The sequence below is a fragment of the Hipposideros armiger genome, unplaced genomic scaffold (genome assembly GCF_001890085.2).
Source record: "Hipposideros armiger isolate ML-2016 unplaced genomic scaffold, ASM189008v1 scaffold_17, whole genome shotgun sequence".
Taxonomy (NCBI): domain Eukaryota; kingdom Metazoa; phylum Chordata; class Mammalia; order Chiroptera; family Hipposideridae; genus Hipposideros; species Hipposideros armiger.
This window is the reverse complement of record NW_017731367.1, coordinates 84224-109104: the sequence shown is the minus strand read 5'-3', so window position 1 is coordinate 109104 and position 24881 is coordinate 84224. Positions and strand designations below refer to the sequence as shown.

Below are 24881 nucleotides of genomic sequence, written 5' to 3'. Positions count from 1 at the left end.
ATCCTCTCAGGCTTGCGCCTTCCTCCTAATCTGCAGGCCAGCCCCACCCATTACCACCTAAAGTCCCAGCTCTAGAGACCTCAGTGGTCCAGAGTTCTGCTTCCCACACAAATGAGGAAACAGGAAGGGTTCCTCTGAACCAATGGAAAGGATGCTTTCATGCTGAGACACCCAACCCCAGAACCATCTAACTGACATGGGCGTTGTGTCTGCTGTTTCCTGCTCATCACACACAGACACATGCTCTGACTCAGGGAAGTGCGACAATGACACAGAAAATGTACCCAGAGAAAAGGCCTGGATTGTTCTGGGGTTACAGGTGGGAGTTAATACTTACATAAGGGTCAATAAAGTCATCACTGTGAAACTCTGGTATTGTCTATAGAAAAGAAAGATCCAGTGACAACATTAATATGCGTTTTCATTAACCAGGCATTTGAGCAGAATTCTTTTTTTTTTTTTTTAAATTGGGGAACGGGGGAGGGGAACAGTGTTGGGGAATTGAGGAGGGACACCAGCCAAGTTGTTGTTCTTCAATCTTAGTGTGGAGGGCGCCAGTCACCATCTGGCTGCCCGTCGGCAGCTCATGGCCTCTAAACTCAAGGTGCTGTGTTACAATCTTAGTTGCAGGTGGGCGTAGCCACCATTCCATTAGAGAGTCGAACCAGCAGCCTTATCGTTAAGAGCGCATGCTCTATCCACTGAGCCATCCAGGCAGCAGCTCAGCTCAAGGTGCGAAGTTCAGTCTTAGTTGTGGGCGGGCATAGCCCACCATCGAACAGGCAATCTTATTGTTAGGAGCACGTGTTCTCACCAGCTGAGCCATCCTGCCACCTGTTGACAGCTCAGCAGCAGCTCAGCTCGGGCACAGCTTTACTAGCCCATGTGGGAATCGAACCGGCGGCCCTGTTGCTCAGAGCATGCGCTCTTAAGCTAACTCTTAACCAACTGAGCCACTCAGCCGGCCCTTGAGCAGAATTCTTTATGTAAAGAATTCATGCCACAGTCCTCCCTGTGTTTCATATCTGCTTTTATGGCTCTATATATCTAACTAGAGAATTTTAAAAACCATTAAATTATGTGTCAGTGATAGTTTGGCCCAAAGCAAGGTCTGTTCTCTGGCTCTCAGACCAGGGCAGGCCTTTTTGAAGCCATGTAGGGAGGAAGTATGGCCTTAGTTTCTACAGATGGAGTTGGAGTTTCGGTGAGAGAATCAGGCTGAGGACTCATCACCCAGAGTCCCCACTGACCACAGGGCCCAGATTTCTGGATGTCATGCAAGTGTCCTTGTGAACTCCACTGCTTTCTGCAGCTCTCCTGGGACACAGCCCTAAAGATAAAATGGGTAAAAGGTTCCAGTGCTGCATCTCTTCTTCCAGAAGGTAAGTGCCTCTCCACTTTCTCCTGAATCCCAAGTGCTTGACTGACCTTGGGTATCTATGAAATGATCTGCCCTTCTTACAGTCTGAAACAATGCCTCAGCTTTTACCTGTAGCCCAAGCAGAGACACCATAGACAAACCACCCAATGTGATTCAAGACATAGTGACCTGAGAGCTGGCCATGTCACTGCCTGCCTTCCCGAGGGGCCTCGGACCCCCACCCCATCCATTCATTACTGTCCCATGTTACACAATGAAGCTGAAACAATGCTTTAGGTTTGTTTTGGCCTCCTTGTACTGTCATTGGCTAACCATATCACCTGGCTCTGAGTAGGTGCTTCGGTTGTTTGCTTAATGGACACATAAGTGCACAAATAAAGGAATATTGTTGTCACTTGATAAGAGGTTTCTTATCAGCCAGTAAATGATCAGCTTGGGTTTTATGTCTTAGTATCTTGGATCACCTCAGTCATCACTAGTGGGTTTAGTAGGAAACTAATGAGCAAGGAAGCTGCCAACAGCACCACCTGCCAGTTGGTGCTGAAAGTGACAAAAGTGACAGAACCCAAGGGGTTGGAGAAGGAAGAGACCCTCTGGAAAAACCCTCTGAGAAGTGAGGTGGTCATACCGTAAGAGCTGTAAGCCCAGAAGGAACCAAGAGGGGATGCTTGTGATGAAGGGATGGGAGGAGGCCAACTCAGTTGATTACCCAGATTGAGTTACTCTTGATTTCCCAGGACTGGGTAGATGTTTGGTCTTAAAACAGACCAAATAATGTCTCTTTCTCCAGAAAACCCAGTGGATACATAACCTAGACTGAATTGCTAGCATAAATTCAGTGGAGCAGGTAGCCCCAGAAACCAACTTTGTGAAGACTGCAGCTTTCTGGTGTGGCAGAGATAGTCAAGGTCATCTCTGTCAAACATTAGGAAAATGGCAGTTCTTCCATCTCCTTTCTTCAACTCACAGGTTCTCTCTCACACACAGTCTTGGAGAAACTATGGAAGGCATTAACTATCTCACTGCTTTCCCTGGAATTCACACAGCATGGAAACCAGTGGTCAATGAACTCCATGTACTACTTCAAAGGAAAGAGAATTCACCTTCATAGATGGAACTAAAGACTGCAAAGCCCCTCGGGTGGGGCCAAAGGGCCTCTCCATGAAGGAGAAGGTTTCCAGGTCAGCAGCCTCGCTCTCAGGGCACACCTGCCTCCCAATCACTCTTCACAAAGGTAATAAAATGCTCCTTGAAGAAGGACCCCTTGGAGAAGGACTTCGTGGGAATGTGTGCACGTGAGGGAGAGGAAAGACATAAAAGCAGGGGAGAGAATGTGATTTTGGTTGTTTGTTGCACCAGGTGACATATGGCTATATGTCCATTCCAAGGGGGAGTTCTCTTCTACATTAGGTCAGCTAGAGTGACCATGGGACATTTCTGGGGAAAGTTTTGCTTTATTCTTATTTCATTAAAGCTCAAAACCAGAAAAAATAATGAAAAAAATAGTGTTGCAAAGACAATAGTCATTAAGTGCATTGTTCTGTGCCTTTCAGAATCATGTTTTGCCAACTCCAGCCCCATGGGAGTTGGGGCTTTTATGTTTAATTTTAAGACAGTATGGCATTCTTATCTTTTTCTAAAACAAACATACAGTGTCGGTTCTGTCTCATTATCTATTGAAAGGATTATTTTCACCTCTATCTCAAATGTTTTCATGCTCAAAGAAGTCTGGCTTCCTATACCATGATGTCTGAAAGCAGCAAGTGTGAAAGCACCGTATTTTAAAATCAAGTTTTATTAGACTTTGTTAAGTTAGAAATGATCAAATGAGGCCAGAGAGATGAAAACCAACAATATGAGAGATGAGACATTGGTAGCAGTCATGGGATAACTACCTTTTTTCTTGTTCTCGGTGGGTCTGGTAGAAATCCTTTCTGAAAGAGAAGTGAGATGAACACTATGATGAGTCTTTGTTTCTACTCTGTACTTTTGCACTTCTTATTCTACTTTTTTGAACTTGGTATTTCCAACTGCCTTCAAGATATGTCCCATTGTCAACAACACACATGCAAGGTGTCTTCATGGACAATAACTGCCCTTTCCAAACCTGTCACATGCTGCTCTCCATTATCCAGACTCAGCTTTAAAGTCAGCCTTAAAAACTGCACCCTCTCAAACATATAAATTTTATGTAACCAAATGAAACCAAACCCAACAAAAAAACTGCACCCTCTCTCTAGCTCTCCTTATAAAGTCTTGCCAAGTTTTCCTCTACAATCTCTTCTTCACCCACCGCTTCCCTTCCAGCCCCCGCTCTCCCCCCCAGTACCCCTCTAGCTTGTGTCTTTATACCTCACGTACTATAGCTGCTCCAGGGGCACACACTGGGTGAGTGACTGAAAGGTGCGAGACCCCACCGGTGGCACTGGGTACACAAAGGTGTCCAGGTCAGTGGGAAGACAAGTGGGAAAAGCTGGCACGTAATGGGTAAGGACAGTCAGGTATAAACAGTGCTGTCAGTGTATTTTGGATTCCAGAGGTGGGTGAGTATGGCAGGCTGAATAATGGCCCCCAAAGATGTTTCTGTCCTAATCTGCAGACCTGTGAATATGGTAATTTACATGGCAAAAGGGACTTTACAGATGTAATTAAACTAAAGATCTTGACATGGGAAGATTATTCTGACTATCTGGGTGGGGCCAGTGTAATCATAAGGGTCTTATAAGGGAGGAGTGAATAGAAGATGTGGTGACAGAACAAGAGGTTGCAGTGATGCAGACAGGGCCATGAGCCAAGGAGGGCAGGCAAGCTTCTAGAAACTGGAAAAGGCAAGGTATGAATTGGCCCTGGGATGCTCCCTGCTGACTCCCGGACTGGAGAGCCGCAAAACTGATATCAGACTTCTGGCCTCCGGAAGTGTGAGGTCATAGCTTTGCATTGTTTTAAGCCCTAAGTTGGTGGAAAGTTGTTACAGCAGCAATAAGAAACAAATGCAGTGAGTTTAAAGGACTTCAGAGAATGTGCTGTTTGAGTTTGGCCTTGCAGGTTAAGTGTGGGGGAGTATCAGTCAGAAAGGTGGTGACGGTCATTTGATGTTCCCATGGCTTCAAGCTTTTCGCCCTCCAATCCATAATGCACTCTCTGATCTGATTAATACTTCTAAAGCACTATATCAACTTATGTCAGTCCCTAACTTGATGTCCCCAGTATTAAAGGAAGGGTTCATTCTCCTTCCTCTGGCCTCAAAACCTCTATAATCAACCCAGCCCATGTGTCAAACCCACAACTTCTTGATACATCGTGGGGAGGATTTTCAAGCCATCCTTTTTATGTAGAATACATTGTTCCTACATTTTTACTCGTCAAAACTATTCTCATTTTAGGGCCAGCTGAGTGGCTCAGTTGGCTAAGAGCTCGCTCAAGAGTGTGAGATCTGAGCAACAGCGGTTCGAGTCCCGGCCCGAGCTGACCTGCCACTGAACTGCCAACAGGTGGCAGGATGGCTCAGCTAAAAAAAAAAAACAACAAAAAACTATTCTTGTTTTAACACCCACCCAGTTCAGTGGAAACTTTTCCATGAAACTGTCCTCAACCTCAAAGTCAGAAATGACCTCCCCTCCCCTGAGACCTTGCATCTCTGCCTGCCGGTGCCTCTCCATGCAGTCCTGTAGTTATGACTGTGCAGGCTTCCTCCTGGTTGGGGACTAACCTTACAGTCCCGTGGCTTTAGACATATCTCAATCGATATTTTCTGAGTGAAGAGCTTGTCTGTATTATTAGAATGGTGCAAGGAAGGGGCTGTCTGTGGCATGTGATAGTCAGAAGGCACGTGTTTATCTGTAGTTAGAAGCCTGGACTGTTTTGTCCTCATCAGGGGGCTGATATGAGGACCAAAGGAGAGATATTTAAAAATGCAATTTATTTATATTCTCTTTCAAGGATGAATTTCAGATGGCTATCAAAAGAAATTGTGTTGAAATATTGTGTAATCCAGGAAACATCCATACTGGTGCATTATTTTCAGATACATAGTTCAACTTTAAACATTGGCCCCCAAAGCCTAAGACCCTCTTCCCAATTTAAATTATTTTCCTGTGGCCAAATTACACAGTGGCAACTAATAGTAGCATAGTCAAGGCCACAATTAACTCTCCTACCTTCAAAAGGTAGGGTTAAGCTGTAATAAAACTCAGCTGAGATATCACCTGAGTGGGATATTAGTTATATGTATTGTGACCAGGGCAAGGGAGGTCATGATGATGATAATCTGGAACTGGGAATTCTGCTACAGCTTGGAGTTGGTGAGCTGTGACACCGCATCCTTAATTTAAGCCCTTTGTCATTGTAATACCTGAATCAGGTGTTTCAGGGGCCAGCCACCGCAGCGCACGCTCAGCCTCCAGTTCTTGGATTTTTCATGGTTTCCTTTAATTTCAAATTCCTTGAGGGTGAACAATTTTCCATCCTTTGTCTGTATACACTTTTCCGACACTCCTGCAAGACCAAGACACGATGAGCTCCCTTTGTTGCCAGGGAGTGCTCCTGACTATGAAAATCGCAGAACGGGCCCTCCCACCACGTGGTTCTGGGCCACTTATTTCGGGCTCAGAATCAGCAACACCAGAGAGCTGGGTTCCCTCTCAGGGACCCCACAGCAACCTGACAGGCGAGGGTGGAAGGGTATCTCCTGCCATCTGTACACACTTCCTTGACTTTTGAGAAAGACAGTAATTATTACCAACATTTACTTTAAAAAAAGCATTTCCCCAGGCCGGCCAAGTGGTTCAGTTGGTTAAGAGTTAGCTTAAGAGCGCAAACTCTGAGCAACAGGGCCGCCAGTTCAATTCCCAAATGGGCCAGTGATGCTGAGCTGCCAACAGGTGACAGGATGGCTCAGCTGGTGAGAGCGCATGCTCCTATCAACAAGACTGCCTGTGCGATGGTGGGCTATGTCTGTCTGCAACTAAGACTGAACTCTGCACCTTCAGCTGAGCTGCTGCCCGGATGGCTCAGTGGATAGAGCATGCGCTCTTACTAACAAGTCTGCTGGTTTGACTCCCGCATGGGATGGTGGCTACGCCCACGCGCAACTAAGATTGAACACAGCACCTTGAGCTTAGAGGCCACAAGCTGCCGACAGGCAGCCTAATGGCAACTGGTGTCCTCCACAACTAAGACTGAAGAACAACAACTTGGCTGGTCCCCCGCCCCAATTCCTCAACACTGTTCCCCGCCCCCAATTCTTCAATTAAAAAAAAAAAGCATTTCCCCATATTCATAGGAGAAAAAAGAATGAATGGCTCTTAAGAAGAATGAGTAGGGTTCTTTCTCTTCCCTTCTCTGAGACCCAGTCTAGAGAGGCTGAATTCCAGAGGGGACAGATGAGGGCACACAGGTAGCCGTGTGGCAGCTGTCAGCACAGCCACATCTGCCTCTTCTTGTACAATGTTGATCATTCAGTTAATGGCAATAAATTATTTCTCATATTTTGGACTCATGGCTATTTTATGTTGAAAGTAATTATGGGAATGTTATGTAGTGGGAAAAGTTAAATTACTCATATACAATATAGTCACAGGGCAAACATTTACACTTGGTGCCTAAAGAACTATATTCTGGGCGGGGGCAATCAAGCATGTCAGATGAACATTTGCACTGTACTTGAACAATTATAATTTGCAAATTATTTTATATCTGTTATTCCATTTTTTTCTCATAGTGATATGGCAAGGCCAGTTTTATTATTACTTCCATTTTGTGGAGGAGGAAGTTTAGCATGAGAGAGACTGTGTAGCTTGGCCCAGGCGAAACAGACACTCTTGGTATAGTTAAAATTTGAAATTTGGAAAAAAAAAATCTGATTCGAACTCGTGTGCTCCTCGGGTTAGCACAGACTGTCCAGTTGTTACAGGGAGCAGGGCTGTGAAGTTGCTGCTGGATTTCTCAAATGTGTACATTTCCCACTCTTATATTGCAGCACTTGCTCTTGTTTTAGGAGCTGGATGGGTGTCGTCTGGACCTTTTCCACGGGGGAAAGAGGAGGTAACCTGGTAGGCTAATGTTTATGAATTTTAAAAGTGTGGGGATGCCATCTTCACTCCAGCCGGTCTGGGGTGCTGTGCAGGAAAGAGCAAATAGAGCAGGCCTGAGACTGCTATCTTTAGAAATGTCTGCTTCCAAGGCTGGCATTCGAGAGCCTGGATTTTGAGAGGTGTCCCTCCATTCTAATATGGTTTATGCTGAATACCTGCTTTCCTTCTGCACATCTGGAATAGTAGCATGTGCTAGGTAGAGGGGACCTATGTAACTAACTCCTGATAAGAACCCTGGACTATGAGGCTCAGGGCAACTTCCTTGATGGATGGCATTTCACACATGCTGTTATAACTCGTTTCTGGAGAACTAAGTGTGTTCTGTGTGACTCCACTGGGAGGGGACTCTTGGAAACTGGCACCTGGTTTCCTTTGAACTTTGTCTCATAGGCCTTTTTCCTTTGCTGATTTTGCTTTGTATCAATTTAATAAATCATAGACATGAGTTCAACTATATCTGAGTCCTGTGAGTCCTCCTAGTGAATCACCAAACCTGGGGATGATCTTGGAGACCCCTGATACAGGCGTCTACCCCTTGAACAATATATTATCCACATGGGTAGTTTCCAGTTGAAAGTGTAGAAGATCAAGAAACCCACCTTTTTTCATTTTCTCCTTATGTAAAACCCCCTTCGCCTGACCACAGGTCACAGGAAGTATAGGAGGTCGAAAATCCATATTTTTATCTCTGGGAATTCTTGGACCTGCAAGGAAGCATTATTATTATTGTTGTTGTTGTTGTTGTTGTTGTTATTAAGATAGGGAATTGGGGAAGGAGAACAGCCAAGTTGTTGTCCTTCAATCTTAGTTGCTCCAAGTCTAGTCACCATCCGGCCACCCTTCAGCAGCTTGTGGCTGCTCAGCTCAAGGTGCCGTGTTCAATCTTAGTTGCGGGGCGGGGGGGGCATAGCCCACCGTCCCATGCAACCGGCAACCTTGTTGTTAGGAGCCCGTGCTCTCACCAGCTGAGCCATCTTGCCACCTGTTGGCAGCTCAGCAGCAGTTCAGCTCAGGTGCAGCTCACTGGCCCATGTGGGAATCAAACCGGTGACCCTGATGCTCAGCGCTCGTACTATTAACCAACTGAGCCACTTGGCTGTCTCTATTATTATTTTTTTCATTATCTTCCTTTTCAGTGGTGCCCTTTTTCTCCTTACTCATCTTGAGATTCTTCTTTTATAACTTAAAATGTATTGGAGGGAGTTTGCCATGAATTAGTTACATTTCTAGGCCTTTCTTTTTATGGCAGATTAGGTACATAAAGATAATGTTATCTCCACTCCCATCCTCTGAAATCCTCCATAAAACCCTCATGTGGAAGGATCTGAACTCCCAAGCTTGTTGGCCACTCACTTCCTATTGCGCAGTGACTTCCTCCTGCCGTTTTTGAGGAAGGCTTTTAGTCGTATCATTGTTTTGAAGTAATGCAGGTGGAGGGAAAACCCTCACCTTTTAGCTTTGTTTCCCCACTTGAGGCACCCCCTGGGGGAACAGAGAGCAGGGTGGCAATGGGGTCCTAACGGAGACAGCGTCTGTCTTCCCTCCTTGCTCTCTGCTTGGATTCACTTCTCTTTCAGGCGAGTTTTCTCTGTGGCTTTCACTCTGTGAAGCTCAGGGTGGGCTGCTCTAGAAGGAACTGCACATCGATTGCTCGGAAAGAGGGCTCTGCACGTCCTCTGGGCCGGGGCACTGGGCTGTGATTCCACTGAAGCAGGTGTTGAAAGTCTTAAAATGAATGAACTTCAGTAGCAGGAGCACCTGCCCCTGGCCTCCTGGCCAACACTGAGGGGGATGCATTAAAGACACACACTAGGGCTTCTCTCTGGGGTGGGGTGGGTGTGCTGTCCATGGTTTTTTTAGAGTCAGTTCTATTAGAGCTAGGCTGGGTCTAGAAGGCCACTCCATTTAGTTTGCCTGCCACTCAATCATTTTCAGAGGAGGAAATTGAGGCAAAAAATAATAAATGACAAGCCAAAATCACACAATCAAAGGAAGTTTAGGAATTAGGACACAAGCCCTGCAGTACCACCCAGGATTTCTCTTGGTGGGGCCACCTGTGGCTCTCTGTGTGGGCAAGAGGGGTCAGCTTAATAACAGCATGTGAGTCACACACCACTTCCTCAAAAGTCATCAGTGCAGTGAAGGGAGACCTGCGCAGGCCCAGGGGAACCTGTGCTCTCACAGATCAACTGGCTCAAATCAATAAAGTGGGTATTACCATCATCCTGTCATGCTGTTGAAACTGACCAAGGCTGCTGAATATCCTAACGTTTGTTACTGGCTGTATAAGCCAATTGAGAAAATTGATCATTCAAAACACAGAGTACAAAATAAAAATTATTTAAAGTGTATTAATAATTTCTTTCTTTTTTTTTTTTGTACCTCTTTTTCTGCCTCTTTTCAAAAGTCCGATGTTGAATGTTTTTCTCTCTGAGGGTAAAAAACAATAACATAAATGTCTTGTTTATAACATTATATTGCAAATAGTAGTGTTTTACAAAAACACTGTTCAAATGGCGACTTTTCAGGAACCTGTTTAGTGCTTCACTAAAAACATCAAATGCCTAAGTCAGGAGTTAGAAACAATTTTTTCTGTAAAGGGCCCGATAGTAAACATTTAAGGTCTATGACCTCTGCTGTGATTACTCAACTCTGCTGTTGTGTTGCAAAAGCATCCATAGGTCATACTTAAATGAAAGCGGTGGCTGTGGCTGTGTTCCAATAAATCTTTATTTACAAAACAGTCAGTGGGCTGGATTTGCCCTGGGCCATAGTTTGCTGAACCCTGGCTTAGACACAGTTATAACAATGATACTTAACTAAGGTTGAGTCTACATTTCCTTTACTAATATCTCCAAATCATTCCAAATAAATTGAAACAGTGTTTTTTTTTGTTTTTTGTTTTTTGTATTTCCCAAGCAACAGGGTGAGGATAACAATGAACTTGGACATGGGTTGAGTGCTTATGGTGTGCCAGGAAGTCTTCTTAGCCCTTACCTCTATTAACTTACTTCATCCTTAGGACAAATTTATCAGACAGGGACTAATTCCACCCTCATTTTAGTAGATGAGGAAATAAATGTGCATAGATGAGAACACAAAATAAGTAAAATATTGAAGATTTCCTTGGATAAAGCAACAGAGATAAAAGGCAGCAATATACATACGGCCTTAAGGGAGACCAAATGGTGGGCTCTGCTGATCAGATAGTTGCCACAAAACAAAATTGGAAAGATTTTTGTACTGAAAATAGTGGCAAAATCATGCAAGGACTTTACAACTAACCCAATGAAGAAGAACTTATAGAAAATGATGCCCAAGTTCTACAAGTTTTAGGATTAAAGATAATGTAAAGCATTGACAAAAAGACGTGTCAGAAGATTGCAGCATACCCCTGGCTAGAACGAGTCAATTCATCAGTAGCCATTATTGGCAAACATACATTCTCTTGCTCTACGTTTTTCTCTATTTAAATCCTTTTGGGTCTAGTGAGTGAGCTAGGCTCCCCTTTCATCAAAACCCTGAGGTTTTCAGACAAACAGCTTCAGGGCAAACAAACAGAAGTTCAGTGTCCTTCAGCCCAGATCTCAGCATGAAGAAATTTGGGCAGAAGAGCAGATCACATATGTCAAAGTGCTGATGAGCTTTGCTTGACAATGGCTCCGTGTGTGCCAGCATGGTCCAGTATCTTGTTACCTTACAAACAGGAAGTAAATGCCTGGACAAAGTAAGATTGAACTCTTCTTGGGTCTTCTATCTTAATAATTACCTAATAACACTAAAACCCCACATTAGTTCTTATACATAATAGTGTGGTCAGAAACAGTTTAAAAGTAATTTTTAAATAGTTGGGACTAATCATTATGGTATTATGGGCAAAAAAGTATATCAGGGTATTAGGTTGCCTCAGAGCATCAGCAGAGGCCTCAGTATCCAAGAACAATGCAACGGGAGCCCCATATGCCTATATCTTAGAGGAGGGGTCGGCAAACTGCGGCTCACGAGCCACATGCCGCTCTTCGGATACGTACATGTGGCTCTGAAGTAAAACTGAAACTGAAAATAAAACTATCATAGTTTCATTTATAAAATTTTTAAAGGATATTATTCACATAATGGTGATTTCATTTGTGTTATAGGTCTCGAATAATTTTTAAATTGTTGTGAGGGACAGGATTGGCTCTTCCATCTCAAAAGTTTGCCGACCCGTCTTAGAGCAAGATACTAGTCTAGCCCGGCTGCACAGGATGTGATAGGAGATGGTGTGGCTGGTTCTCCAGCATAGACTTGCCCTACCTCCAGAGAGAGGCTACATTTCCTTGCCGAGAATTGTCAAACACCTCCCCTAAAGCCAAAAGAGAAGGTGTTAAAAGATCCACACAAGAGATGGACCTTTGCCCTTGAGGATGTCAAAGAAGGGGAGACTATTAGACTCATCCCTAGGAAACGTAAAGGTAAAGATCATGGCTAGAGCATTCTTTATTGGGAGAAAGACTGAGCTGGGAGCCAGCAAGGGAATCAATAAAGCAGCAAGATTTCCATGGCCTGGTGGAGACCCTGTGAATGGGACCTGAACTGAATGTTCTTGAGAGACACTCTGCCCAAGAGAAGCAACTGGAGTGATGAGATAACTGCAGCAAGGGTGCAGACCTTCCAGAAGGACCATCCAATGTCTTAATTCCCAAGCAAGTTGGCCACCATTCAACTACTAAGAGATGGTGAAATACATGGCTTCTGCTAAACTAGTAGGAAATTTCTAGCCAAATCTTCCCCTCTCCCCAGTTTTGTGGCCAGAGAAAGAGTTTTGGACTGTAATTTTCTATAATTTGACACATTTGTCTTAAGTTGAGCCAGAGACTGGTTGAGTGGGAAGCAAGTTGACCATGGGGCAGCCTAACAGGAGACAGCATCTATCTTATCAGCTTCCTTCACTTCACAGCAGCTTTCTCCTGGCTGAAGGGGAAGCTCAGTGGAGTTCTAGAGTCATCTGCAAATTGCACAGGGAGGAGGCTTTGCATCTTACAACCTCTGTGTGGTAGTGGGTAGGTTGAGGAACTGAGAGTCTGACATCATAGAAATTGATAGAAATGTCTTAAAATTAACTTCAGGATGATGAGCTGCTGTCCCTGCTGTTCCAGCCAAAGATATTGGGAATCCCTTAAAGCTGTGGGGAGTCCATTAGAGACACTCCTTGGGCTCCAGCATGCAGAAGAGGAAGCTGTCCAAGGTTCAGCGTGAGATCCACAGGATATGAAGCTGTGTGTGAACCTTGGATGAGCCTTGGAGGGTGGTCAGTCTATTTATTATTATGACTACTTATTATTATTTATCTCATTTTATTTCACTTTACAGATGAGTAAACTGAGACAGAAGAGGTGAAGCAATAGACCCAAGTCCACACGGTAGCCTCAAGGTGGTAGGACAAGAGAAAGGATAGCTACGTTACTTGGGAGTTACACAGTGTTTAATGGCTTCTACAGTTGACCCTTGAACAAAGGGAGGGGGATTAGGGGAATCTACCCCCCTAATCGAAAATCCGGATATAACTTTTGACTCTACGGTTGGCCCTTCACACACACAGATTCAACTAACCACAAATAGAAAACAATATTTTCAATCCGCGGTTGGTTGGATAAGAAGGGCTGACTATATTTATTTGAAAAAGTCTGCTTATAAGTGCACACATGCAATTCAAACCTTTTTTGTTCAAAGGACAACTGTATTTGCAGTCTTGAAAGTTACCAGTTCAGCAGAGGCAGCACTGCAGTGTCCCCTGGGCCCTGGGTTTTGGTTGCAGATACATCACCAAGTTAGTTGTTTATGGTTTTACATCTTTCAATCCCTGATGTGTTTTGGAAATTTACTAAGTCTGATATATTTCTCAATTGTTAGTATAGTTTTACATAAAGCAATTAGGGAAATAGGTTTGTTACTAAAGAAAAGAATGAAGCATTGGAATTTAGCTGTTTAGTTATTAAAAATGTATCCATCTTTTAAAATTTTACCATTTGGTTTGACTCTTTTCCTTGGGACTCTATTTTTCAGAGTTTGGATTCTCTTTCTCGCTGAGAAAATAGAAAAACATAAAAACAAATGCTGTGAAAAGTTGCATTGAAAACATAGCTCTTTTTAAAAATTCCATTTTACTGTAACTTTCCAAAAGCCTAATGCATAAAGAAAAATATATAACCCATAGCTTTGTACTTACCAAGCCTTAGATGTTTAATCTGGGTTCACCCTAGTTTTCATTTTCTTTACCCTCACATGAATCCTAACTCATTTATACCCACTAATAAAAAAAAAAAGAATTTAAGAAAGAGATTCATTTGTATCTCAAGGAACACTGTGAGAATAATAATAACGAGAGCTAATAGTTGTTAAACACTTATATGCTAGGCAAAAATACAAAACTCTTATATCTACTAATCTATTTATGCAATAGAGACTTTTATTATCCTCATTACCAATGAAGAAACTAAATATCCATAAATTAAAAAAATTAAGTGTAGCAATGCAGATTTCTTTTGGTTGAGAGGCAGAAATCAATGGCAGCAATGCAAGAATTCGGATTGTCTAGAGAGGCGTGACGGTGAGCCACACAGATGAAACACTCACCATTATCTTAGCCCTGAATGGCGGTTTTTGGGCTGAAAATACAGTGAAAGTGACTACATGGGTTTGGACAAAAAAACAGGATCTAAGAAACTAACCAAGAGAATATTACCCAAGGGGAATTTGTAGGAATAAATGTTCAAAGGGTTAAAAAATATATTTTTTTCAAGTCTTAGAAAGCCTCAGGATTAGAGATATTAAAGAAGAGTTGATTGAAACCCTCAGGTAAATATGCTCTCAGATTCAGCAGGTGATGAGGTGTAGGTGGAAAGATGGTGAGGCATATGCAGATGGAGTTATCTCCTGAGTGCCTCGTTCATACATGTTGCTCACCAAGACAGGGCCATGAAATGCTCACCCTTTCATTCTTCCCTCTCCCTCTCCCTCTCTCTCTCTCTCTCTCTGTCTCTCTCTCTCTCTCTCTCTCTCTCTCTCTCAAATGTGACTCATGCAACCACCATATCTGGGAGACACAAAGGATCTATCATAAGAGGCCCATTTCTGCTCCTTACCCCCTTCTCTCCTTCCACCCTAAACTTGAATTAGTTAAAAGCAATATATACTGATTGGAATTAGAGAAGAAGTGTGGATGAGAGAAGAGGTTGGCCTCACCCAACCTCTTCACTATATATTTTCTAGTTTTAATATATAGGCTCAGGCTTTTAAATATTGAATGAGAATATATCACTGCTGCTGAAAGGGACTAGCATAGCTCTGGGGCTTATCCTAAGACTTAACCCTGGGGAAGAACTATTTGAGAGAATAGGTTGGAAATGGATGTAGGAGAAAAAGCAAATGTGATTTAGGCATAGACTACCAATTCCAACTGTTTTAATAAAGCAGGTAGGATAAAGAGGTTTTAGAGAAAAAACATCTTAGATAGACCTGGGTAAGTATAGCCTGGGAAATAACCAAGATGATAAAGATAAGCATGGAGATAAAATGATAGATATGCTAGAAATACTTGTATATATTTATTTATACTATATTTAAATATATAAACAGGAATACTTAGAAGAAATGGTGGAAAGGAAACAAAATATATCCAAATACATCTTAACTCCAGAGAAAAAAACCCTGTCACCTCTACAATGCCATGTAAACTTAGTAGCAGTATTTTACATGACATGATGTTGAAGAATGAACAGAAGAAGTAAAACATAAGAAAGAAACATAAATAGAATTGGAGAGGAAAGGGAAAGAGATGAGAAGCAAAGAGGAGGAAGTAAAGGAGGAATGCAACAGGAATGAAAAGTTGCAGAACCCCATGTAGAAAACGGTGAGTCACTCATCATTTCCACCCTTTACTGTGCAAACTCAGTGTGTTGTGCGCTCTGACTGAATTTGGTTTAAATAACTGTGTTTCTCAGGCCTTGATCTGATCTGATACTAGGACTCTGTCTTCTGCTTAATTGATTCAAGTTCCCTCTGTCTGTTTCTCTTTCTTCTGTCAAGGGATATGTTCGTTAGTTACAACAAACCTATCTAACACTTTCTTTAGGCCTCTCATTTACCGCTTAGGGCTGGCTTGTCTCTGGCCACATACCTCTGTGCTGCATCCAGATTCCAGCTCCTTTTCTTGCCAAATCGCCTCAGGTTGACAAGAAGACCAATGGCGAGTCTGAATTTTCCTCCTTATTTGAGGAGATCAGTGACTTTGAGTGAACACATGGAGGGCAAGTAGGCAGATTGCTGTTTGTTACCCATAATCATTGTCTCTTCCATAGGAAGAGAGTTGCAGCTGGACCAATGGATGCCTAACTAGAGGTTATATTTTTCAGCCTCACTTGCAGCTAGCTCTGGCCACATGACTACATTTTGGCCAATGGGATATGAGCAGCAGACTCTGGGTCTTTCCATGAAAGGAAACGCATAGGTGATTTCCCTCTCCATTTATCCCGTTCCCAGTGTGGCAACTAGATCAACTTTCTTGGCCCCAGAGGGAAACCATATGTTGAGAAAGGCAGGTTTTCCCTACCACTTCTGGACTGTTTGATGAAAGAGATTTTTGGGCTGCAGCAAAGATAGAGTCTTACAGGAAGGTCAGGTCTGCAGTAGGCTCACAGAAGCTCACATTTATTCTTACCTTTTTGGAGACTGTTTCTTTTATGTATGTATCTTCTATTTTCTCCTTCAAACAGAAAAGATGATAATCATTTATACATAGTACATAGAGATTTAGAATTATAAACAGATTTACAAGTTTTATGTGTCAGCAACCCTTGGTTATTTTATTTTTAAGTCTTCCTTCAACTTTTGTGGGGCTAAATTCCCAGCCACCAATACACCATCTTGGTTTTGTCATCAAACTGGAGCAACAAAACAGCCTACATTTACACAGTACCAATCGTTTACAGAATGCTTTTACATATTCACATGAGGTTTTCTCATTCACAATAAGTAAGGAAAATATAAAAAGCAGCTGAAATCAGACAGAAACTGGAAGCAAAAGAGGGGGAGTGTCAAGGAGATGAAGGAACAGCAGATCTCAGACATCACCAGAAAAGTATACATCCTGAATTCAGAGGCTTGCCTTGGAAAACTAAAGCTATAATCCATGTTTATAATGACGAGAACTTGAGAAACATGTGGAAGAAAAAGAAACCCATCAGAGAAATGAAGAGAAATGTAGAAGGAGAACCAAAGAGATTAGATGTTTCAGACATTAAAGTGAAGGATATAGACTATAGAAAGTAGAAAGGGAAATAAGGAAATTTAAGAATAACTAAGAAAGATTAGAGAGAAAATAATCAATGCGAGACAGTGGACAAATCATTAGGGTTTTCAAAGGAGAAAATAAAAATAATTGAAGAAATACTCGGAGATAAATTTAAGGGAAAAGTTCTTGACATTATAATAAAAAAACTGAATATACATGCCATAGGTATGTATATTTTTACCCTGTAGCAGAAAAAATGGACTCCAAACAGTCAGCCCTGAGATATATTCCAGCAAATTCACTACACTTTAAAGATAAAGAAATAATTGAATGGGAAGCCTCGGCAAACAGATCTACTCATATTTCCAAGGAATAGGCTCTTATTGGCTGTAGAAATTTTCACAGCAACATTTAATGCCACAGGAAAGTGGAAAAACACCTACAAGACACTTCTAGAAATAATGAGTGAGCAAATTATTTCTCAGGTATAAATAACAAAAACAAATACTTTTGAATAGAAAAATACTGGAAATATTGTTCCTGTGAGTCCTTATTGAGACACCGACTAGAGGATCCACTTCAGCAAACCAAGACAGAACTGGAAAAATGTTGGCAAAAGGATTAAAATGAAAGTGGGGCATGAAGCAACAAAGTAGAATGTTATGCATGCCTGACAATATAAAAATAGTTAATAACAACGACAAAACAAAGTGGAAAGAGATATGGGAGGTAGGGGAACATCATTTTCTGTTTTATAGCTAGGAGTCACGGGGTGATATTTGGACAAATCAAGGAGCCTAAGCATACCTGGCTTTATTGCACTTTGTTTTATTGCGCTTTGCAGATACTGCGTTTTTTACAAATTGAAGGTTTGTGGCAACCCTGTGTCAAGCAACAAATCTATCGGCACCATTTTCCCAAGAGCATTTGCTCACTTTATGTCTCTGTGTCACATTTTGGTGATGCTTGCAATATTTCAAACTTTTAAATTATTATTATATTTGTTATGGTGATATGCAATCAGTGACCTTTGATGTTTCTATAGTAATTGTTTTCGGGTGCCACAAACCATGCTCAGATAAGACTGTGAACTTAATTGATAAATGTGTATACTTTCTGACTGTGTCCCCTACAAGACATTCCCCCATCTCTCTCCTTTTCCTCAGGCCTCCCTATTCTCGGAGACACAACAATATTGAAATTAGGCCAATTAACAACCCTGCAGTGGCCTTTAAGTGATCAAGTGAAAGGAAGAGCCTCACATTTCTCACTTTAAGTCAAAAACTAGAAATGATTAAGCTTAGTGAGGAAAGCATGTCAAAAGCTGAGATAGGGGCCAGCCGAGTGGCACGTTGGTTAAGAGCTGGCTTGGGACACCAGAGGGCCCCGGTTCGGATCCCACATATGAGGGCCAGTGACACTGCCCTCTACAGCTAAGATGCTGAACAACAGCTCAACCTGGAGCTGGGCTGCCGTGAGTCGCCGGCGACGGTGTAGGCTACAGCCCCTGCTGCAGTGGGTTGCCATGGGCTACCGTGTGTAGCCAGCAGCCAGCGTGAGCGGCCGTCCAGAAGCCAGCGACTGATCTGCCTCTCCCGGGAAGAGAGCGCAATGATGGTGTCAGCTTGGGTCAGTGAAGCAACGTCCTCCACAACTAGACTGAAGAACAAAACGACAGCAACTTGTCTGTTCCCATCCCCCAAATCCCCAATTAAAAAAAAAAAAACTTAAAAAAAAAAAAAGCTGAGATAGGCCAAAAATTAGGCCTATTGTGCGACACAGTTAGCCAAGTTGTTAACGCAAAGGGAATGTTCTTGAAGAAAATGAAAGTGCTACTCCTACTTCACTGAACACACAAATGGTAAGAAAGCAAAACAACCTTATTGCTGATATGGAGAAAGTTTTAGTGGTCTGGATAGAATATCAAACCAACCACAACACTGCCTTCAGCCAAAGCCTAATTCAGAACAAGGCCCTAACTCCCTTCAGTTCTCTGAAGGCTGAGAGATGTGAGGGAGCTGCAGAAGAAAAGTGTGAAGCTAGCAAATGTTGGTTTGTGAAGTTTAAGGAAAGAAGCCATCTGCATAACATGAAAGTGCAAGGTGCAGCAGCAACTACTGATGGAGAGGTTGCAGCAAGTTATCCAGAAGATCTAGCTAAGATAATGATGATGACAAAAGTAAACAATAGATTATTAATGTAGACAAAACAGCCTTGTATTGGAAGAAGATGCCATCTAGGACTTTCACAGCTGGACAGAAGTCAATGCCTGGCTTCAAAGCTTCAAAGGACAGGCTGACTCTCTTGTTAGGGCCTAACGCAGCTGGTATCTTTAAGTTGAAGCCAATGCTCACCTACCATTCTGAAAATTCCAAGGCCCTTAAGACTTATGCTAAATGTACTCTGCCTGTGCTCTATAAATGGACCAACACAGCCTGATGTCATCTCATCTGTTTATAACATGGTTTACTGAATATTTTAAGCCCACTGTTCAGACTTACTGCTAAGGAGAAAAGACTCCTTTCAAAATATTACTGTTCATTAACAATGCACCTCGTCACCCAAGACTGCTGATGGAGATGGGATTAATGTTGTTTTCGTGCCTGCTAACACAACATCCACCCTGTAACCCATAGCTCAAGAAGTAATTTTAACTTTCAAATCTTATTATTTAAGAAATACATTTTGCAAGGCTATAGCTGTCACAGATAGTGATTCCTCTGGTGGATCTGGGTGAAGTCAATTGAAAACCGCTGGAAAGGATTCACTCTCTAGATGCTGTTAAGAACATTCTTGGTTCTGGCTGGCCAAGTGGCTCAGTTGGTCAAGAATTAGCTTAAGAGTGCAAGCTCTGAGCAATAGGGCCACCAGTTTGATTCCCACATGGGCCAGTGATGCTGCACCTGAGCTGAACTGCTGCTGAGCTGCCAACAGGTGGCAGGATGGCTCAGCTGGTGAGAGCACGTGCTCCTAACAACAAGACTGTCTGTTTGATGGTGGGCTATGCCCGGCTGCAACTAAGACTGAACTTGGCACCTTGAGCTGAGCTGCTGCCTGGATGGCTCAGTGGATAGAGCATGTGCTCTTAACAACAAGGCTGCTGGTTCGACTCCTGCATGGGATGGTGGCAACACCCACCCACTACTAAGATTGTAACACAGCACCTTGAGCTTAGAGGCCATGAGCTGCAGATGGGCAGCCAGATGGCAACTGACGCCCTCCACAACTAAGACTGAAGAACAACAACTTGGCTGGTCCCCTCCCCAATTCCCCAACATTCTTGATTCATGGGAAAAGGTCAAAATATCAACATTAATAGGAGTTCGGAAGAAGTTTGTTCTAGCTGTCACGGATGACTTTGTGGGGTTCAAGACTTCAGTTGAGGAAGTAAATGCAGATGTGGTGGAAATAGTGAGAGACTGGACTTAGAAGTAGAGCCTGAAGATATGACTGAATTGCTGCAGTCTCATGATAAAAATTTAATGGATGAGGGTTTGCTTCTGATGGATGAGCAAATCAAGTGATTTCTTGAGATGGAATCTATTCCTTCTGACGATGCTGTGAAGTTTGTTAAAAGGACAACAAAAGATTTATTATATTACATAAACTTAATTGATAAAGCAATGGTAGGTTTGAGAAAATTGATTCCAATTTTTAAAGAAGTTCTACTGTGGCTAAAATGCTATCAAATGGCATCACATGCTACAGTAATATCATTTATGAAAGGAAGAGATCAATCAATGTGGTAAGCCTCATTGTTGACTCATTTTAAAAAAATTTCCAGTGCCAGCCAAGTGGCGTGTTGGTTAAGAGCTGGCTTGGGACGCCAGAGGGCCCCAGTTTGGATCCCACATATGAGGGCCAGTGACACTGCCCTCTACAGCTGAGATGCTGAACAACAGCTCAACATGGAGCTGGGCTGCCATGAGTCCCTGAGGACAGGTAGGCTGCAGCCCCTGTGGCAGTGGGTTGCCATGGGCTACCATGTGTAGCCAGCAGCCAGTGTGAGCGGCCAGCAGCCGCTGTGAGCGGCCGTCCAGAAGCCAGCGACTGATCTGCCTCGCCCGGGAAGAGCGTAATGATGGTGCCAACTTGGGCCAGTGAAGCAACGTCCTCCACAACTAGACTGAAGAACAAAAGGACAGCAACTTGTCTGTTCCCCTTCCCCCAATTTCCCACTGCTGTTCCCATCCCCCAATTCCCAACAACAAAAATCTTAAAAAAAAATATTTCCACAGTCACCCCAACCTTTAGCAACCACAACCCTAATCAGTCAGCAGCCACCAACACTGAAGCAAGACCCTCCACCAGCAAAAAGATTATGACTTGCTGAAGGCTCAGGTAATGGTTAGCATTTTTTATCAATAAAATATTCTTTAATTAGGATATGTACATTTTTTAGACAATGATATTGTACATTTAATAGACTACAATATAGCCTAAACACAACTTTGTATGCACTGGGAAACCAAAACATTTGTGTGACTCACTTTATTGTGCTATTTGATTTATTGTGGTGGTCTGGAACCAAACCCACAATATCACCAAAGTATGCTGTAGTACTTTTTTTCTGAACTAATTTTGCAAAGTCTGTATTTTTTGCCATGTGGCCACTGAAGTCTCTGCTCAGTTAGTCAACTAATGATTGGAAAGAGATTTCCTTAAATACCTAGAACGAATAAGTCTCCTAGTTTTTGCCAAGGGGATGTAAGCGTATGTTGACACATGCCTTCAACACACAACTAGGCAGTTTACAACTCCTCCTTAGCTCTCACTTCCTGCTTGCACAGTCTCAAGGCTAGCCAGAGGTGAGCTCAGGGCTTTCTTAGGTCTTTCCTGAGTGCACATACAGCCCTAGGAGTGTACCCACAGTACTTTCCTAGACATGTGTGTGGCTTTCTAGATGGTCAGAAATATTTTGGAGGTTTATACATATATATATATATATATATATATATATATTCATATATGTAGTGTAATGTATATTTATAAGTATAATATATAGTTTTGTTTATATAATATATATTTGTATTTATATATTTATTTATGTACATAAATATATTTACATGTTATATAAACATTTCACACACTATATGTACATGTAATTTATATTTTATTTATAGTTTTAATATATTTATTTGTATATAGTTTATCCATATTCATCTAATAAATGTATTTCTATATTATATATAAAATTTATACAATATATAATTATATTCTATAAATAGGTAAAATTATACAATATATAAATATATTCTATAAAACCTATTTATATATATGTTGGAGTGTTTGTGTGTGTGTGTGTGTGTGTGTGCGTTTGTGAGATATGTGTGTTTTCAAAACTCACCCATTTTTGAACACCTTCACTGCCACTAGCTTAGTCCAATCCAACATCACCCTTGCCAAGACCATTGCAATAACCTCCTTATGGACTTCTCATCCTATCCTCCTAAAGTCTATTTCCCATGTGGATCCCACAGCAATCCTTAAAAAATATAATTCATATCATATCATTCCCTAGCTCGAAACTCTCGAATGCATTCTCCTCTTACTAAGACAAGAATCCAAAGGCTTTACCATGACTTATGACTTCTACATGACCTTGACAAACCACTTCCTGCTCCGTCCTGATTACTTCCCCAGCCAGTGACCTCCTTGTTATTCTTCAAAAGACCGTGCACATCCTGCCTGTCTTTCCACTAAGGTCTTCTCAGACTCAGCTTTGTGGCTTCGTCCCTCACCTCATTCAAATATCCACTTATGTGTTGGTTTGTCAATGAGCCTCTCTCAGGACACCCTATATTAGATGGCATGTTTCTGTTACCCCGTACCTTCATTACTCTTTATTTTGTTTTACAGTATTGTCACCATTGAAAATGTTATATATTTGTGTCTTGTCTATATCCCCCCACTAGAATATAAGCTCAATAAGATTTTGTTCACTTCTTTATCCTTATTGATCAGCTTTGGCAATAAATATCTGTTGAATAAATGAATGAAGAATCTAAAAAAAACTAGAATAAATAAGTAGTGAGATATATCATCTTCATAAATTGAAAAACTCAATATTTTAGAGATGTTAATTTTTTCCAAAATCATTTTCTATAATTTCAACAAATATTCAACAGGGTTTTCAAGGGAACTTGGTAAAATGATACTGAAATTTATGTGAAAGAGCAAATGATCATACAATTTTGAAAAGGAAAAAAAATGACAGAAACTTGCTCTTTCATATATCAAGATATTATAAAGTTACAGTTCTTAATAGAGTACATTATGTATTAATGCAGAATAGCTAGAACAATGGATCAGACAAAAAACGCAGAAACAAATATATATACTCATGTATATTGCTTTGATGCATGCTGTATGTGACATCACACACCATTGGGGAAGCTGTAACAATTGGTTATCTATCACGGAAAAAAATTAGATCCCTACCTCATTGAACACAACACCCTGAACACAAGCTGCCGACAGGCAGCCAGATGGTGATTTGCACCCTCCACAACTAAGATTGAAGAACAACTCGGCTGGTCCGTTTCTCCAATTCCCCAACACTGTTCACCTCCCCCAATTCCGCAATTTTTTTTGAAAAAAGGAAAAGCATAATCATAAAGGATAATACAGACAAATTAGATTATACAGAGATAAGATTTCTTGTACAATAAAAATGATAAATCAGGTGAAAAGACAGGTCAAAGTGTGATGTAAAAGAGGCTAAAGGGAATATTTAAGAAGCAGAGACCATGGCAGATTTCTCTGAGGAGGAGACACTTGAACTGAGGGGGAAAGCATTTTATGTACTGTCAACAGGAAGTGCAAAGGTCCTGAGGCACAAACTGAGTTTGTTCATAGAGGTCAGTGTATGAGGGAAAGAATGGTAAGAGATGATGCTGAAGAAGTAATCAGAAGCAGTTTATGTAATGCTTTGCAGGCATGGTAAGGAGTTTAGACTTTTTTCTAAATTAAACTGGAAACCATTGAAGGGTTGTGTAGTTGGGTGACATAGAGTGTTGAGTGGAGAATGAATTATCGGTGGGTAAAAACAGAAACAGAGTGACCAGTTAAGAGGACTCTGCAGTATTCCATGTGCAAGATAATGGGACTTGAACTGGGATAGTGCCAGGGGAGATAAGGAATGGACACATTTGATATATAGATTTAAAACTTGATGATGAGTGAATGTGGGGGGTTAGGAAAAGGGAAGAATCAAGCACATCTTCAATTCACTTCAGCTATTCTGTAATGGGAGAAAAAGATATTCATAGTAACAAACAAATCTGTACAACATATAAAAAATTTTTTTGAAAAAAGTATAAGAAAACTCTTAGTGGAAGACTCATGTGTTCTAAATAACACATGACTAAGTGGGTATAAATCTGTGTTTTCCCCAAATTAATCTACAAATTCAATGGATTTCTGAGCAGAGGTCCCAATGAACTTGGAAAGAAGGTGGGGGAAATCTTGAGTTGATCTAGAATTCACCCCAGTGAGTCATTAGTATGGTGGTACCTCTGAGCTCTACTTTGTTTTCTGTAGCCCCTTTGATTGCAAACCAAAAACTAGTATATAAACAGGTAAAGTCACTGTGTGATCAAACTGGCAATTCAGATCAAAATGTAATTGTGGAAGGAATATTGTAGTAATTCCCACCTCACATATACACGAAGAGGCAACACCTGGGGATTATAAGTTGTAAACATTAAAAATGATCAGATACTTGAAACAACCTAAAATCAAATATAAAATAATATTTTCAAAACCTTCAGCTAGAAATGGCTGCTGTAAATATGATAGGAAATCCAAGAATTAGAGAGAAAAAGCTGACCAATTTGACTACCTACAAATTAATAACTTCTCTAGGACTAAAGGTCCCATTAAGAAATCAAAACAAGGGCTGGTTGAGTGGCACGTTGGTTAGGAGTTGGCTTGGGATATCAGATCTGAGAAGCAAGGCCCTGGTTCAGATCCCACAAGAGGGCCAGTGACGCTGTACCCTCTACAGCTAAGATGGTGAACAACAGCTTGACCTGGAGCTGGTCTGCAGTGAGTCTCCGGCATCGGTGTAGGCTGCAGCCCCTGCTGCAGTGGGCTGCCATAAGTTACTGTATGTGTCCGGCAGCCTGTGTGAGCT

The 24881-nt window shown here is 41.8% G+C and overlaps 1 protein-coding gene across 12 annotated transcripts in view; it reads right to left on the bottom strand.

The window, feature by feature from the left end:
- Positions 1-24881, bottom strand: part of SP100 (SP100 nuclear body protein) — a 79016-nt gene that overhangs the window by 7185 nt on the left and 46950 nt on the right. For 9 of the 12 annotated variants that reach the window (XM_019628859.1, XM_019628826.1, XM_019628869.1 and 6 more), the window contains 7 exons: positions 16172-16216; positions 13479-13538; positions 9856-9903; positions 8073-8177; positions 5733-5875; positions 3277-3315; positions 338-379 (listed from right to left, as the gene is read on the bottom strand). In XM_019628859.1, the coding sequence (XP_019484404.1) occupies positions 338-379; positions 3277-3315; positions 5733-5875; positions 8073-8177; positions 9856-9903; positions 13479-13538; positions 16172-16216 (482 nt within the window). The remainder of the gene's footprint in view (positions 1-337; positions 380-3276; positions 3316-5732; positions 5876-8072; positions 8178-9855; positions 9904-13478; positions 13539-16171; positions 16217-24881) is intronic. The other 3 variants (XM_019628799.1, XM_019628835.1, XM_019628807.1) reach the window with 3 other exon arrangements.